The sequence below is a fragment of the Corvus brachyrhynchos genome, unplaced genomic scaffold (genome assembly GCF_000691975.1).
Source record: "Corvus brachyrhynchos isolate BGI_N302 unplaced genomic scaffold, ASM69197v1 scaffold17, whole genome shotgun sequence".
Classification (NCBI taxonomy): Eukaryota; Metazoa; Chordata; class Aves; order Passeriformes; family Corvidae; genus Corvus; species Corvus brachyrhynchos.
The window spans coordinates 6,451,492-6,467,953 of NW_008240046.1; the positions used below are offsets into that span (position 1 = coordinate 6,451,492).

Here is a 16,462-nt window from a genome sequence, read left to right on the forward strand (position 1 = left end):
GGCACAGCGACGGAGCTACCCAGCCCTTGGCAGCCGAACGAAGCGACTCCTTGCAACTACAACCAAAAGTGGCTATAAAAGGCTGTTTGTGCTTTACCGAGTTTTAAATAAACTTCCAACCGATCTGTTAAAATCGTGACGAATTAAATAAACCGCCCAGCGTTGCTCTACACAGTGCCAAAAGCCAAATAAACCTTCTATGTTAAAAGATCAGCAAAATCAAAAAGGGGGGGGGGAGGGGGGGAAGGACGGAAAATAACAAACGGGAAAAAGAGAATCACAGTGGAGGGCAGGAAGGCCCTAAGTATTCCCAGGGGGCTGCCTGCAAGAGAACTACAGCCAATTTAGGTCCGACACCTACAGCCAGTAGCAGTTCTGGATATCCCAGCCCCAGAAGTGTTCAAGGCCAAGCTGGATGAAGCTCTGAGCAACCTGGTGTAGTGAAGGTGTCCCTGCTATTGCAGGAGGCTGGAACTAGACTAGCTTTAAGGTCCCTTCCAATCCAAAGCCTTTCATGATTCTACTAGGTCTTCGGAGTTTGGTTGTTGGTGGTTTTTTCCTTACTGCCTTTTAAAGGACATGAGCTGTTAGGGGTTTGTTTGGTTTGGGTTTTTTTCTTAGTGTCTTCTAAAGGACTTGACACAATTTTGGTTCTTCTGATAGTTTACTCTGTCCAGTATCATCTCAAACGCCACAATGGAAAGTGAAAGTCTCTTAGAACTGATGGTTCGGGATTCCTAGGGATGCAATCCAAATGCTGCTTTAGGTAGCACTAAGGCTTTAATGCCATTCTTTTCAGGTAAAGGAAGATACTCTACCAAGAGCCTTTGCCCACTTCAGCACTGGGTAAAGCAGTTTGAGATAAACCTCCTTCACCTTGTCCACACTACCAGATACAACCAAAAAGTGGTGGCTCTCTGTCACCTTGAGGTGTCATCTTTACACAGATCAAAAACACACCTGAAAGTGTCTCAAAATTTTATTGGACAATTTAAAAATTTCAGAAAGATTTCTACATACTGACAGGAAGAAATTACGTGAAGAAAGTAATGCTTGTTTCCAGAACTGCCACCAAATTACATGTGTAACACTACCCTTGGGTCAAGTAACAGAAACTGAGGGAATTGGATGCTGAGATTATTGTACCAGTGGCTGCCAATAGCAGTTTAATTAGGTCTACTTAAATCATAACTTGACCCACACCATACAGATGAACCAAAAAATCATGTGGATCCAAGGTAGACTGATTAACTAAATCCGCTTCAAGGTGATTTTTTAAAAATCCAGTTTCAAAACTGCTGCCCATACTGTACTAGGAGTTAACAAGCCATGAGGGGGAAATAATAGCTGTGTCCCCAGATAATTCTAATTTATCTGAAGTTTGTAGGAAAGATTTAAGAACAGTGTACATCAAATACTTCTAAGGTTTGGGATTTATGATTTTGGTTTTGTTTATTTGGGGCTTTTTGAATCTATATCCCCCACCCCAAAAAGACAAAATAATTATCACTAACAGAGAGGTAACATAAACCAGTTGCTGCAAAACTAAGTGGTTCTACGTGACAGTCTAACACAGCAGCAGCAGAACAATGGAGAAAGAGTGGGACAAGACTATCACTGCATTAGGCTGGTTCAAGCACCAGCTGCAGTCGCTCAGGAGATGAAGTTTTATTAAGAGAGAGACTGGTAATATCGTTCAGTTTTCAGACTAAAAATAATCCAAATTTCCCCATGCAAAAAATATTTTTCTATAATAAGATACTAAATTGCTACCTATATCCAAATAGGACTTCTTTCTTCCCAAACAGGGTACAGAACATGCATCCACAGAGTAACTCTTTGGGACTTTGCATCAAACTTTCTTTCATAAGCCTGTTTCAGGTAGTATTGCCTCTGCAGTAGGTAGTATTACCTCATATTCCTTTTCATCACTCCTTTTATGAATACACTCAAAGTTACACTTCAAGCATTCCTTTTTCCTCTTACTAAATAAGATATAACAGAGGTTGTATTTTGTTATGAGTAGGATATAAAGGTCAGATTTTGGAACTGGCTGATGAATTTCACCACTAATTTGAAAGACTGTATTAATTATGGTTGGTCTCTGACTGCCTTTAACACTGGGCTACAGAGACTTCTTCAAAGGAATCGTTGTTAACAGTGTGCATTCCAAAATCATGAGCCAACTCTCTCAGCACCTCAAAAATAATGACTTTTTAAAATATACTTTGGGTTCTTTGTAATTGCCCTTTCCACCCCCCCTCAGTTTTTGTTCTTTAAGTTATTAGTGCCAGAAACTTATTAAAAAACAATCATCCCAGAAACCCCAGGAGATATACTAAAACCTACAGAAATACTGATCTCCATGTTCCACCTTCTGGAGTCCTGTTAAGAAGACTTTCAACAGAGAAGTTGTCGGTATTTTGGTAGTGTTTCAAAATTAAATTATCAGTAGGAAATCTTTTTCAAAATTTGCATTTGTTTATGACACAGAGGTGTTTGGCCAAGCAAGTTACATGGCCTTCCACCATGGCGTCTGAGATTTTGTAACACTGTTATTTATTCACTGTATCAACTAATGGTCACCATCAACTGGGTTTCCTCAAGGATACTAGCAATTACTTTTAAACGATTAATAGAAAATATTAGCCCATTAATAATTTCTAAGAAATGAGAACTGTATTCACCAAGAGTATAAGCTTTTCCTTCTAAAGATTTCAGTAGATGCATTTAAGACTGGGAATATATAATATTAGGAACAAAAATATTTTGGAAAGAAAAATGTTCTTTTAATACTACATGAATATGTGTGCTCTCATACATACATGCACACACATAGCAACTTTGATTAAATGAACATCACTAATTAATTAAATTTAAAAATGGTTAAACCAAATATTTTCACAGCCCTCCCTTTCCCCCAAGAAAGAAGAAAACAAATTATCAGTCCAAATCCATTTAACATGTGAAGTAATGGATCTGTCAGTATCTTAGACCTATCATACAAGCATCAGTGTCATAACAGTTATCTTACTGTACAACTGTGCACAAGCCTTATAACATTTCTTCTTCCTCACAGCTCAATTTAACTGCTTTTATAAGCAAAGGTGTATGGATAACAATTACTCCCGTATCAGACTTTTTGGGTTGCGGTTTTCCTTTGAAATGAGTTAATTAAACAACCTACCAAATACTAGAATAAAAAGAAGATTCTGGTATAAACTACAAAGTTTAAAATGTAACCATTTATTTTTAATCAAAACAAGAATAGTAGACACAGGAAAGAAAAACTATGGATCACAAGCCTCTGAACCTTGGACAATCACAATTCATTGAGAAGAACCCAACAAAACTCATCGTGTAGAGTTACAAGATATCACTACCTTGTATTTCTAGAACTGTGTTAGAAAAATGTCATTTACAGCATGGATTTTTTCCAGTTCCTCGTTCACAGAGAGAAAAATGAAACAGTCTTCTGGAAAGTACACTGTGTCTAAAATGGAGAGCAACAAGTATGACCACTAAAAATACCTATCACTTTGAGTACTTACAAGAGAAGTCTTAAGAGAAGTCATAAGATTAATATTTTACTATTTTAGATAAAATGGAAAATAAAGCACTTGCATTTAAATATAAGCAAATAGCTTTGATCTGGAGCTGGTTCATGTAAGAAAAAAATCCAAAAAGAAAATATGAAATTGAGGATTTGTGCATACTTTTATTAGTAGGCTGAACACTACACAATTCCAATAAATACACAGATTATATAGTGATCCCAGTATTTGCATGCCTTTTGATTCTGGATCAATTTCACTTCTAAAGGGAGCAGACTACCATGACGTCTATCTTTCTCAAGAGTCAAGATGAGGTAGGCATGAATAAGCACACTGGTATCAGTAAGCTCTTAAAAGAACATGACAAGAATTGGACTGTAAATGCAGTAAAGCGGAAGTGCTCAATCTGCAGATGCAACCTTTTGTACTCTACTAAAATGATGTTAAAAATTATTAATCCATGTGCCCAGTCCACACCATGCTTTCTGCTCAGATATGAAAAACTCTTAGAAAAGAGGATGTCTGGAAGCAAATTGCTCAAGCTGCTTCAGTGACCTACGTCAGCAGACTCCAGGCTGCAAATAGACGGATACAAGATCCACACACCGTAAGCCCAGCTGCTCCAGGAAGTGGAGGACTGTCCATTTGTGGTACCATTCATCCATAGCACGCTTGACCTGTACAAGCAAAGTCCATTCAGCACTTCAACACAGATCTTTTAGATGGAATATTCAGTACATGTACAGCAAGTCCAGTCACACAACAGGTAAGATTTGCCTTGAGCGTTTTAATAGCTAAAGGACCAAAGCAATGTAAGAGATCAAAAACTATCGCACTGTAGATAATACAGATAACAGAACTTTATTTGTAGAATTAGGTATTTAATAAAAACATTTCTAAAAGGATCATTATCTGTACTAGAATCAATACCTTTACCACCAATGTGTATGCAAAGGCTATTTGCACAGCTTTGCTTTAATTCAAGTAACATCATGCCATTTTCTAGGAGCTGCCCAAAGACATTGCTGGCAACTATTTTGAACAATGTACACAAAATAAGTGCCATATGCATAATAACTGCTGCTTCAGTAACTGCCAGAGATCTGGCCTGTGGCAAACACTGATATGCAAGACCAAAAAAAATTAGTATGATTCACACAATGTTGTTTTTGCTTCACCTCTACAGACTGAAAAGGTAAGGGGGGCTTCATGACTGAAGATACTGCTGTATATATTATCTTAAAAGAGCAATATTTAACTTCAAAGAGTTTGCTTTTAAATGACAAAGAAATAACACCTTATAAGTCATTAATTTGTTTTTCACAGGGAGCATGACAGATTTTTAGCTTCATTTCCTTTTTTTTCCCCTCTTCATTTGAAGTGTTATTCCCCAGTTTTACAACAGTTTCATTTCCCTAGGAGCATATTCGTAACACACTACCTCCCCTCCCTCAAACCCCCAGTGCAGCTCTTGCTTTTCTCTATTGGAATAGCCAATATAACAGAATATGATTTTTCTACTTATCCCTCTACAAAATAATTTAGATTATTTTGAACAAATCATTCTGGCATTAACATTTTAAGAACCACAGCTAAAGGCGCTTTCAGTTACAAAAAACATGCAGCTACTCTTGCTTCCAGAAGTTTCTTTACAGTTTTCAGACCTACTACATTCATCTTCAGGATGATACAGACTGACAGAAAATGCATTCATGCAAAGAACTACAAATAATATTTCCCATTTAAAGTAAATTATGAATTTTCCAGATAGTTCTGGAAGGACACTGAAGATTCACAGCTTTCTTGCAGAACACAGTCTTTGAATAAGATCAAAGAGGCTACAGTTAATATTTAACTTTTCATTAACAGTATCTAGATTGAATAGTAAGTCTGCTGTAAAAGAAAAAAAAGAAACAGAAAGAATCCCCTACAACCTTCAAGAAAGAGTAATTAAATCCTGAAAAATCATTTTCAAGGTAGTTTAACAACAGCTGTAAGAATTTTTTAAGAACTTATACTAAACAAATAACTGGCCCTTCCTGAAAATCTAGCTTTCCAGATCAGCAAACATCATAAGACTACAAGGAAACAAATCAGTAATATAAAGGTGAAACATTTCGAAAACCGCAATAGGCAGCTCTGAGATGATAGTTAACCAATCTCCCTCCTCCAAGAGGAAATGAGCCCAGTAAAATGATACACAAGCCTAAAGCTGCTATCATATCTCATAAGTCTGACAAGTCCAAGTTTCTCAAACGTCACAAGCAGCCCAGTAATTAAAATTCTAGAAAACAGAGTGATTTACACCCTTCTAAGATGCTAAACTTCCATCTTCAATGACAGCAAATAAAAGTTTAAAGCCCAACTAGGATGGTTCTATGTCAGACAACCTGAAATAACAGCCTTAAGGTCCAATCCTGTACCGTGTCAGTCTCCTCACTGTGCTTCAGCACTAACATACCAACGTGCTGGGTTTGGGGATCCAGCCCTTGGTTTTCACCAACCTTTTAAACAGAACCTGGAAACAGTTACGGAGCTACACAGAAAATCCCTGCTTAGTTGCTGGGCATTAAATGGATAGAGAAAGGAAAGGCTTAACTCTGTTACCCTACAAGGCCTCAAGACAACTGCTACAAATCAGTTACGTTTCTATTTTTGTTGTTCCTCCCAAGCTGCTGGACGTCTGTGCCACTTTTACGGGAAACATCATATTTGCATTATGTAAGGATCAGTTATTCTATCCCTACAGAGAGCACCGGCGGGGGGAAACCACTGAGAGTTTGATGCATCTGGGAAAACGTCAAAGAAGAAAAAGTTAAAGGAAAGAGTTACCTATAGGGATAAACTCAGCATAGAAGCCGCAATATGTTAAGCCTCATGAGCACAACAGTACTTGGGCAGAAAATATTCTTGGATGCAGATTACCACTAAACTCACACAGCAGCTGAAGATCCTTGTGTATGAGCTCGCCCTGTGCCTAGAGGTGAATTCCTGCCTTCCTCCCTCTGCCAAAAGCAAAGCTAAATGTTTGCTCCTGAGCCACTGTCACCGCAGTCCATTCCTGTTCATACACTAAAGTACTGTGGAGCCCTGCAAAATGCAGATGTATGTCTGGTTCAGCCACCTCTGCCACACAGCACCAATAGCAGGCAGAGGGATGAGGAACAGCAGTTACAAGAGGGAACTACTACAGGTGTCTCTACAAAACCTCCTTACAATCATAAGCTTACTAACTTACTCCACCATGGCTTAAATCCCTATGTAGGTGGCAGCTCTGCACACATAGTATAAGGACTTGGACAGCTGTACTTAAGAGTCAGGAAAAGGAAAGCAAGAAGGGGCAAGGCATGGACAGCCAATTTTCTCTTGAGGTTTCAACTCCTGAAATTGCCTTCTGATGTTTCAGTTACACAGGGCAGGAGCATATGGAGCTCCACCACCCAATACCAGAAATAAATGTAGTAATTACACTAACATGGCATTCTTCAGAGCAGAACCAAACTAGCATATTTCTTCACTCCAAAGCCAGTAAATATTTGCAAAAGCCTTTTTTAGTGCTTTAGTTACCACGATTTAAACACTTAAGTGCTTTTAATGCTGAATTTTGCAGCTTTCCCATCTCTAGGAAACAACAGATATTCTCGTAGCAACAAAATAGAAATGCTTTTAAGATTTAAAAAGGTAGTCAAAAGGTAAAATACACATTGCTTTGCAAATCAGAAATAACAGCATTCATATGAGTGTCATTTCTGAACCTTTATCTTGAGCAAGCATGCTGTTACACTAAAGAAAAGCAAGAAAAGAAATACAAATATCAGAAAGGGAGAGAACCAGAAGTAGTAACAAACCCAAGGGCAGCTAAATGCAACAGTTAGATACTAAACACCTAACACACACTAGAACTTTACAAGGCCACATGTGTCTGGAAGTTGTGCAAATAGCCCACAACATAGAGTTCATTAAAGTGCCTTAGCTGGGGGACTACAAAATAGCCTCTGCCAGCAGCTGCACACGGGGCAGCAGCTGCGAAGCCCAGAGCTCCACATGAACCACATCAGGCAGCTCTGCATCCACACACCTGCATCCAGCACAGCACATCAAACAAAAGGGATGGTGTCACGCCACTGCAAGCCCTACTAATTAATGAAAAATGAAGAACTGAAATCTGGCGGTAAAAACATGTTCACATAAAGTGGACAATATGCTTTAGCTTTTTCCATTCATTCAACTGGCTCTCCCTGTTTGTCAGTCATTATCTATTGATAGAGCATTTGCATAGTGTTCATTTCTCCCAGTAACTGATATGAACATGTTAATTATCCAAACATACAATGTATCTATAAACATCTATGGTATAACTTCCTCAACAGCTGGGCAGATTAACCTACTCTGTTCTGCACGGCTCCTTCCATGAAACAGGGATTTAGGAAACCCCAATCAACAAAGAAAAAACTGTTTTAAACTAACTCTAATACCCTGAAATCAACATACTAGATAAATACAGTATTTTTATAAAAGTTTTAAATTTCTTTTCTATGTATTACTTACTGGTTTTCCTGTTTTAAGTTAGAAAATACTTTGAGATTAAAAACATCCTTCCTTCAGCATGTCATCCTCTCAAAGAAGTAACTGAGACAGAGCTCACACCAGTGCACTTTTAAGAGATGCCAAGCATCACCAGTTTTGAGTCAGTCTCTAATACGACTGTGCAACAGCATCATGATGTTAGAGTACCTGAAGCTTATATTGCCACACTGGTCTTGTCAATGAGCATTGAAAGCCTCCCAGGAAATCACGGTACAGAACATGTCTGTCACTACAGATCTCACTGGTACTAATCAGCTAAAGAACTATCAGTATTTATGTAGTATCTCCCTATGAGGCATATTGCACAGCTCATGAAGGGAGGATACACCAAGTCCTGAACATCCAGAACATGTAATGAAAAACTGCTGCAGACAGAAACCTAATCTCTTCCGAAGTTACCACTGCTAAAGTTACATGGCTTTCTGAAAGTTTTACCTGTCTCTTCAAAACATAGTGCATTTGGATTTCTCATAACAAAATCTTTCTTTTATAAATAAATACAAACATCAAAAATTTACAAGCATGAGCAAAGAATCTTCCTGTCTGGGAGGATGGGTCTTTGCTTGATGGGACCTTTTAGAACCTGGCTGGAGAACAAGATGCATGTCGAGTAAAACAACCAACGCTGCTAACGCTACTTCCCAAATCACAGCTATTCTTCAATAACATTTACTACCTGAGAGAACATATTCTTACCTGAAGAGCAGCTAGAGGCTATTCAGTGCTAAGTTACACACACAAAGAATGACATTTACTGAAAGTGGAAAGGCTTTCCAAAGTAGCCCTTGATTACGAGGAAGTAGTTGAAATTCTTTTTCCCTCAGTTTGGATCCCCATAATACAGGAACACATACAAAGTTAGAACTCACAGGGTAAGAATCATCCTGTTATTGAAGAGCTTAGAACAAAAGCAACTAGAAACATAGAAGCTTACAAACCAAGACATGAAACAATTAGCAAATGCAGCCAACAGAAACTACCAACAGTCATCAAGAATATAAATTACTGAAAAATGTCCTGACTTTTCCACTTAAAATTCACATTTTCATTAGAAATAGAAAAATCACCCCTAAAGGAGACTAAGACTCATCTGATCACCTACAAACTAAAACTTTTCCATTTGAAACACAGACTTATTTTTCAAGTGAAAAATTAAAAACTATTTAACAATGTTCCAGTTCTAATCTTTCTGTAACTTTAATCTGAATTGCTGGTATCACGAGCATGGCATCTTCATATGCAGTTGCTGAATTAATCCTGCTAGTAAATACTATACTGACCTTTCAAATACATTCATGAGCATTAGGAGGATATTAGTTGGGATTTTTTAGCCCATAGATCAATTTTAATGTTTTAAAGGATAACAGTTCTTTACCTTAAGGAAAACAGCTCCTTAAAAATAAGCTGATACTTTTACTTTACATGCTGTCCAGCCTTTTACATACTCTACCTTGAGATCACTAACAGACATAATTGATAGCAGGTTAAGTTTTAAAATCTGTTCTATGTACAAGATATTTACAGTATAAATCAAAAAGGAACAACATGCTAAACTCTTCTCTCCCTCTCAAAATGTCACTTTCAAGGCCTGTGGACACCTTAGACACAAAGAATTTAAAAGAATATTTTTGTTCTTGTATTTCCAGCATATCATAGAACAGTTTTACAGTAGCAGATACTATTTTTGCAACAAGTTTGTCCACATCTTGTTGACTTCAGCACTTCACAACTCCCCTTAATCAGCTTTTGTAGAATCCCCTGAAAACTTGCTTGTTTTTCTGTCTATGTTAAATTTTCTCACATCCCCTACATGTATCATGTCTCTCCCCTCTCCTTCAAGTTAAAAGCATTATTTTGTCCCTCTCACAACTACCGTAAAAATAATTGTAGATTGGAAAGCTCAAGAGATGTTTGCTTTATTTACAATCCTCCCACTAAATTTCATCTGCATTATTTCAAAGAATTAGCCTAAAGGTAACATTTCAAAGAATATTTGCAGCTAAATATTGTCCAATTTCACCTTTATTTTTTTCCCATTAATAAACTAGAGATTTTATTACTTCTTACTTTTCACTTTACAATCTGCAGGACAGAAAGTCAAAAAGAACAGAAAAACAAAGTCCAAACGGCAGGTTTACTGACATTCACTTCCTAAATTTGCTGTTGGTTATTTTTCACAGTGTTCCAGTTTGCTGCCTGTCCACTGGTACTGGAAGGAAAGGGGGAGTTTCCTCTTGGTTTAGCAAGTTGAATAGTCTCACCAAAGACAGATATGCAACAGGAATACCAAAAATTAATATACATGACAATTACACAGGTGGAAGGGTCCCATCTCCTGTTCACAACACTGAGCCATTACATTGATTCAGCTGTCACATGAAAGCTTATACTAGCATTCTTATGTCTGAGAAAACCTTTTAAGTGCTTGAAGTCCAGAAGATGCATAAAAACAGACCCTGCAAATGCGATACAAAGATAATCTATTAAGTGACCAATAGCAATAAAAAAATTGGTACATTCTCTTCACCATGTGTCAGAAGAAAACAAGTGAATTACCTTCTGACTATATACATATACTCCACACATTTATATAAATATACCCCACATGAGTAGCTGTTGAGGATGAAGAAATACTTCTTCTAGATCCACCTTTGATTTGTACTGATACACACCTTGTATGAAGCACTACATTACAATTACTTCACCACTTGACTATAGTATATTCACTGTAAATTTCTGCATATATTCTACAGATGAAACCCTGAGACAACTACAGCAGAAGTATATTAGTCAAGTACGCAAGTTTAAAAAAACAGATCTTCAAAAAAATAAAGTCAAAAATTATATTTGAGACGTCTCTTAGACAATTAAACACAACTATAGTCGATTTTCTGTATTAATGGTAAAATACACAAGTCAGAGGCGTACTCTCTTTCCACTTGAGCTTACTTTTAAAAAGACTTTCTGGACCTTACTTCAGTTCTTTATTGACTCCATGTTAAGCTAATGCCTTCCTTAAGAAACATTTACCCAGTGGTCATTTTATCTGCTTATAAGCAGTAATAATAAAACATATCATCCCTGCACTTAAAATAAAATTCTGGAGAGATGCTTGTTTTTCCATTTATCTAAAATATTAAAGAGCTCATTTCCCACAAATCAATTAAAACAGAGCATATCCAGAAGGTGACTGCTACTTTTGGTAAGACATCTACTACTGTCCCTTCTACTGACCCAGAAGGCCCTTTCAGCAAGTTGATTCCCCTTGCCGATTCATTTCAGAAACTGCCCCAAAAATATGAGAACATTTTCCGATGGCTTTGTGAAATTAATCAGCTCAGGGAAAAGCCACACCAGAACCCAAGAGGAGATGGGGAAGGCTGCACAGCTGTGAGTGAGATTGCCCTTTTCATTGACAGCAAACTGTTAGAGCAGCCTGATCCGCTTGTAAAACCGCACTCAAAAACCGAACCAAAATCTCCCTTCCCTACCTTCTGTTGCAAAGAGCTTTAAGCACAGATTCCAAAGGCCCTTAGGAGAGGTTCATCTACTATTTCTTATGGAAAATATACATAGAACAATTTCCTGGGGCATTACTCAAGCAAAAACAATGTTATCTGCAGTGATAAGAAAACAAGGAGAGAGGGTTAGAGATTTTTATGTAAATAGTATTCTGGATCCCAAACAGTATTATGGAGCAGTCTTTAAATGCAAGTGAGCAGAGATTGTGGGGGGAAGCCATGGTACTTAGTTGCCCACCAAGCCCTCCAGTCTTTTCTAATCAAAACTCTGTACTTGGGTACAGAAACTGACTTTTATTTCACATATAAACATCACATCCCCGGTCATCCTTTGCTGTACAGGGCTGATTAGAGATGCAACTGGGAGCTGAATATGCCCTGCAGAGCTGCTGGTATTATAGGCACACAGCGCTTACAGGTACTTTCTGTGTATCCAGCCCCTGCTGCCAACCCCCTGAGGCAGCTACAGCTCCATTACTCATTTCTTTACCACCAAAGAACACATTCCTGTTGGTTATTTTTGCTGTCCTAGCAGAAGCACTTGAAGGGAAGCAGGTTTTCCATACACAGAAATAACATGGGCACTGTGAGCAGTGAGAATACTCACATCACTGGTAAAATTAACATCTCTTCTACAGTTCTTGCGGATTTGACTTACAGAGCTGGCCATTAAGACAGTTCCACAGTAGTAGCTACCCTGCATTGTAACACAACCAAAGCACAGAGCTGCAACAGGAGGGCACATTTTCACACACCACAGGTACACCTGCCATTTGCCAGCTCACACACGGCAGTTGTGGCATTTCCCTTCTTTAATGCCACAATCTGAATCTTCCATGCTCACCTTTGCGTGTTTTGTTTGGATCGTAGATTTTTTGAAAAAGAATTTAAAACTGAGAACATACCAACTCTTAATTGCTAGAACAAATTTTAAAAAACTGCCTGTTCTTTTACTAACCTCTATTAAGCGTTGTGATGCATACAGCCATATACAAATACTTCAACAAGTCAGTTGTGGTTTTCTTCTACAATTCTACTAATCTTATACATATAAAAAGACAGTTCTGACAAGATTTCTAAAATACACTTGAAACCATTCTCATGGAAACTGCATATTTTAAAAGATTTATCACAGAGCACATATTTGTAAGGCCCTATTTTCAGCTCCAAAACAAAGTATATACTAAGTATTTTGAAAGGCAATATAATAAATATTTTAGTAACAAGCAAAACCAAAATTTTTAGGTCAGTTAGATGCAAACCCAAATAGGTGGTATTATAAAATTAATACTTTTATGATTTTGATGCCAGGAATAGTTTTTTTAACTTGGTCTGTTTGAGAACTTCTAAAATACGTTTATACTTAAAAACAATTGTCAGGCTCAGTATTTCACCTAAATTCTCACCAAAACAAAAAAATTTCTTAAACAGCAGCAATAAGGAACAGAAAGTAAAAAGAAAAAAAAAACCTAAGCCCCACTCACTCTCAAATTTAAACATATTATTAGGACAAATCACCTTAGCTTTAAAAAACTATTGAGCTCCTCAACAGCTTCATTATAAGTAATTCTGTGGTGCATTAACACCACATCTGCATAATGTTGCACCACAACATTATGCAAGTAAACACTTACAATGTTTTTTCAAATAATTCTATTATTTTATTACCTGTTTGGTCAGCACCTGCCTCCCGTAGCATACCCAACTGGTAAACACAGTAGTTCTTTTGCTCTATTCCAACAGAGCAGTTCATTCCATTACCAAGACACAAAAATAGAAATAAGCAGATAATTTAAAGAGGATTCAGCTACTATCTGCTATTGTAAAAGCATGATCCCAGAACAGACGATAAGTCTTCATTTCGTAAATGATGACATCACACTATTAAGCGATATTAGTCAGGCACTGCTGGTTTCCACAAAATTACTCCTAATAGTCACCATTTGGCGCATATTTAATGTGCAAGAGAGGAAAATTAATCTTTAACAGTAAGACTAGTGTATTCTGTGTTTATTATCCTCATTTGCTTGAGCGATCAACAAAACACTGAACAAAGATGAATGTATCTGTTTTGTCTACAAACTTCAATCAGCCTATAGCATTTTCTTTTAACCTGACACAAAGACAATTCTATTTTTTCTGAAATTACAACATTTGGAATAAAATCTTAATTAAATTGAGAGCTATAAAGAAATGAGAATAGAGCATAAAGCAGAATTGATGAGATATACCTGTGGAGATATTAAATTCACAGTGATATCCAACTGTAAACTCCAGGGCTGTTGTACAGCATTCCAAGTTAAATGAGGCTAAAAAACCTTCGCCATCAGACACCATGGGCTTCTGATCAGTTTTCAAGCATAAAGGCAGCCTGAACAGACTTTTTTCTGTAGGCAGCCTTTAATAATCCATAGCATTACAATGTTAACTTGTAATTTGCTGTGCACAGGAACAACTTGTTTAACAAAACAGAACTGTCCCTGCTCTACTCAGCTGCCCATCTTATTCAACCTGATGTACTGAAAAAAGTGGTTCACGTTACAATCAGAAAGGCTAAGAGAAGTCTTTCCAAGGAAATCTTTTTCTCCCACCACCACAAGCTTAATTCCCTAAGGCTGTAACTTCATCACCCAGTAAGATGGATGAATGTCTCCATCTCCCACCATTGCACACAGAAAGGAAAAAAACTGCAGGTAAGGAACAAAATTTAAAAGCCATGCTAATTCTTGAAAATATCCAACCACATAGCAAAGGGCAAAAACTGCATCTGACAGCCAGCAGAATCCAAGACCATAAAGGCTCAAGGCTGCACTATTTTAGCTGAAGGCAAAAAGAAAAAAAAAAGTAAAACTGAATTTTCCATTACCACCCAGCTGTACTATCTGAAAAAGGAACATGAACTATTCTACTTTTTATTAGCACAATACACTGTAATATTTAGCCACTAACACATAGTAAAAAAACTTTTAAAAAAGAAATCATGTAAGCAACCTTACCCATGTTCTTAAGGTTAAAAATTCTCTATACAATATCCATTTCTTACTTGACTTATTTACATACTATGTTTACTAAAAACATGCAATCTTCATAACACTAAAAAAGGGAAATTTACACTGTCTCAAGACAAAAAACCTCTTAAAAGGAAAGTCTCTGAAAACTTAGGGGACCAGAAAAGCAGAGAAAGAGAAGATGACACAAAACTCACACCTTGTACTGCAGTCACAGATCTCTGTGTAGCATGCTTCTGTCTAGACAACTTAGTGCCTAATTTTACATACATTACAGTTTAACAACTTAAACAGATTCTTATCCCAGAAAGAGGAGGAAAAAAAGTCACACAGGCATGCAAAGACAAGAAGAAATCGTGAAATTAGAAATCCTGAAAAATTGCTTCCACATAGGTCACTAACAAAGGATAATGTGTCAATGATAAAGTAGTTCTAAAGCTCAAAACACCATTATCATAAGAACTCTGACAAAAAGGCCTTTTATAATCAAATTTGTCAATTTAGCAAAATAATCATGATCAGAAGAAAGAGCTTAGCAATCAGCTTTCACCAGGTTGATGGCATGGATACATACAGTATTCAGGATGTAAAACATGTGTCTCCTCGTCTTCATCTATTGTCTGTCCTAATGAAAACAGTCTGACCCGTCTCATCTTCAGTAGCCTTGGAGAACTTTCACGGGCAGTACTCCCAACATCCGGAACAACATCTCCAGGAGCAACAGTGGGAACAATTTTTTTCAGGAATTCCATTTTTACATGCCCTCTGTGTTCTCAGCAGTTTCGTTCCACTTTACGGAGCGAGGCTCCCACATCAACTTCCTTGAGCACAGAGGTGGACTTCTCCTGGTGATGTCATGTTGAACCTGGGTGGTGCCAACAGCAGCGTCAGCTGCCAGCCAGCTGCTCCAAGGCAGATTTTAAAGACATTTAACTGTGCGGACTGATAAGAAAACCAAACACCACCAAGCCTGTATATTAACCAACGCATGCTAAACTCTGCACGCCAAGGAGACACTATTTAGCACTGCAAAAATTTTAAGCACCAAGAAAATTCACATTTGCAAACTCATATCTGACGGAGTTCAATAGCTCTTAATTTTCACGAAATGCACAAAGAGTGTTCATCTGTATTTGAAAGATAACACCACTAAGAAAGTCTAGGCACTTTGTTTGTAAAGCTGGTGTATAACATCACCATTCACATTCTCACATAGTTTTAGCCACTAACTACAAAAATGCTAACTTTTATTATATATTAAGTTCTGTTTTGCACGGACTCTGGTGCTATTTTTACCACTTAAAATGGTGCTATTTTTACCATAAAAAATAGGTCCCCCACCTTCCAAAAAACTACAAGTACAGAAATAACCTGCCTCTTGTCCAAATATCCACTTTACCCCTAGGGCTACTTCTCCATATATGCCTGGTTTAGCTGAGTATTTTGTTTTTATTTCAGGAAGTTCAAATGTTGTTTTGTATTTAGCTTAAAGAACCCATTAAGAAAGATGCCTTGCATTTGGAGCAGAAAGTTCAAGGACAAAATAAATTAATTAGCATAGAAGAATGTTCCTTAAGTCTTTCTACAATTGGGAATACGTATCATTGTTTGATTTTATGTACTAGACTTAGACAGACACAATACTAGGCAATATTCCCACCTCATTTACCACCAAAGACTGTACACACTGCTCAGAGGAAATACACTAAATACCCACTCCAAACATCTCAGTGGCAGCCTGCATGCTTCTGTTGTTTTTAAGAATGCAGCTCAGGGTCCAAGACATTGTTGA

At 37.4% G+C, this 16,462-nt stretch overlaps 1 protein-coding gene across 15 annotated transcripts in view; it reads right to left on the reverse strand.

Annotated features, from left to right (window-relative positions):
• The window catches only part of FRYL (FRY like transcription coactivator), a 170,046-nt gene that overhangs the window by 122,006 nt on the left and 31,578 nt on the right, over positions 1–16,462 (reverse strand). For 4 of the 15 annotated variants that reach the window (XM_017744375.1, XM_017744376.1, XM_008641413.2 and 1 more), the window contains exon 1: positions 15,245–15,514. The exons of 3 other annotated variants lie outside the window; for them this stretch is intronic. In XM_017744375.1, coding sequence (XP_017599864.1) covers positions 15,245–15,422 — 178 coding nt within the window. In that variant the 5' untranslated portion in view covers positions 15,423–15,514. Of the gene's footprint in view, positions 1–15,244; positions 15,515–16,462 lie in introns of those variants that run through there. 8 more of the 15 variants (XM_017744371.1, XM_017744381.1, XM_017744372.1 and 5 more) reach the window with 5 other exon arrangements.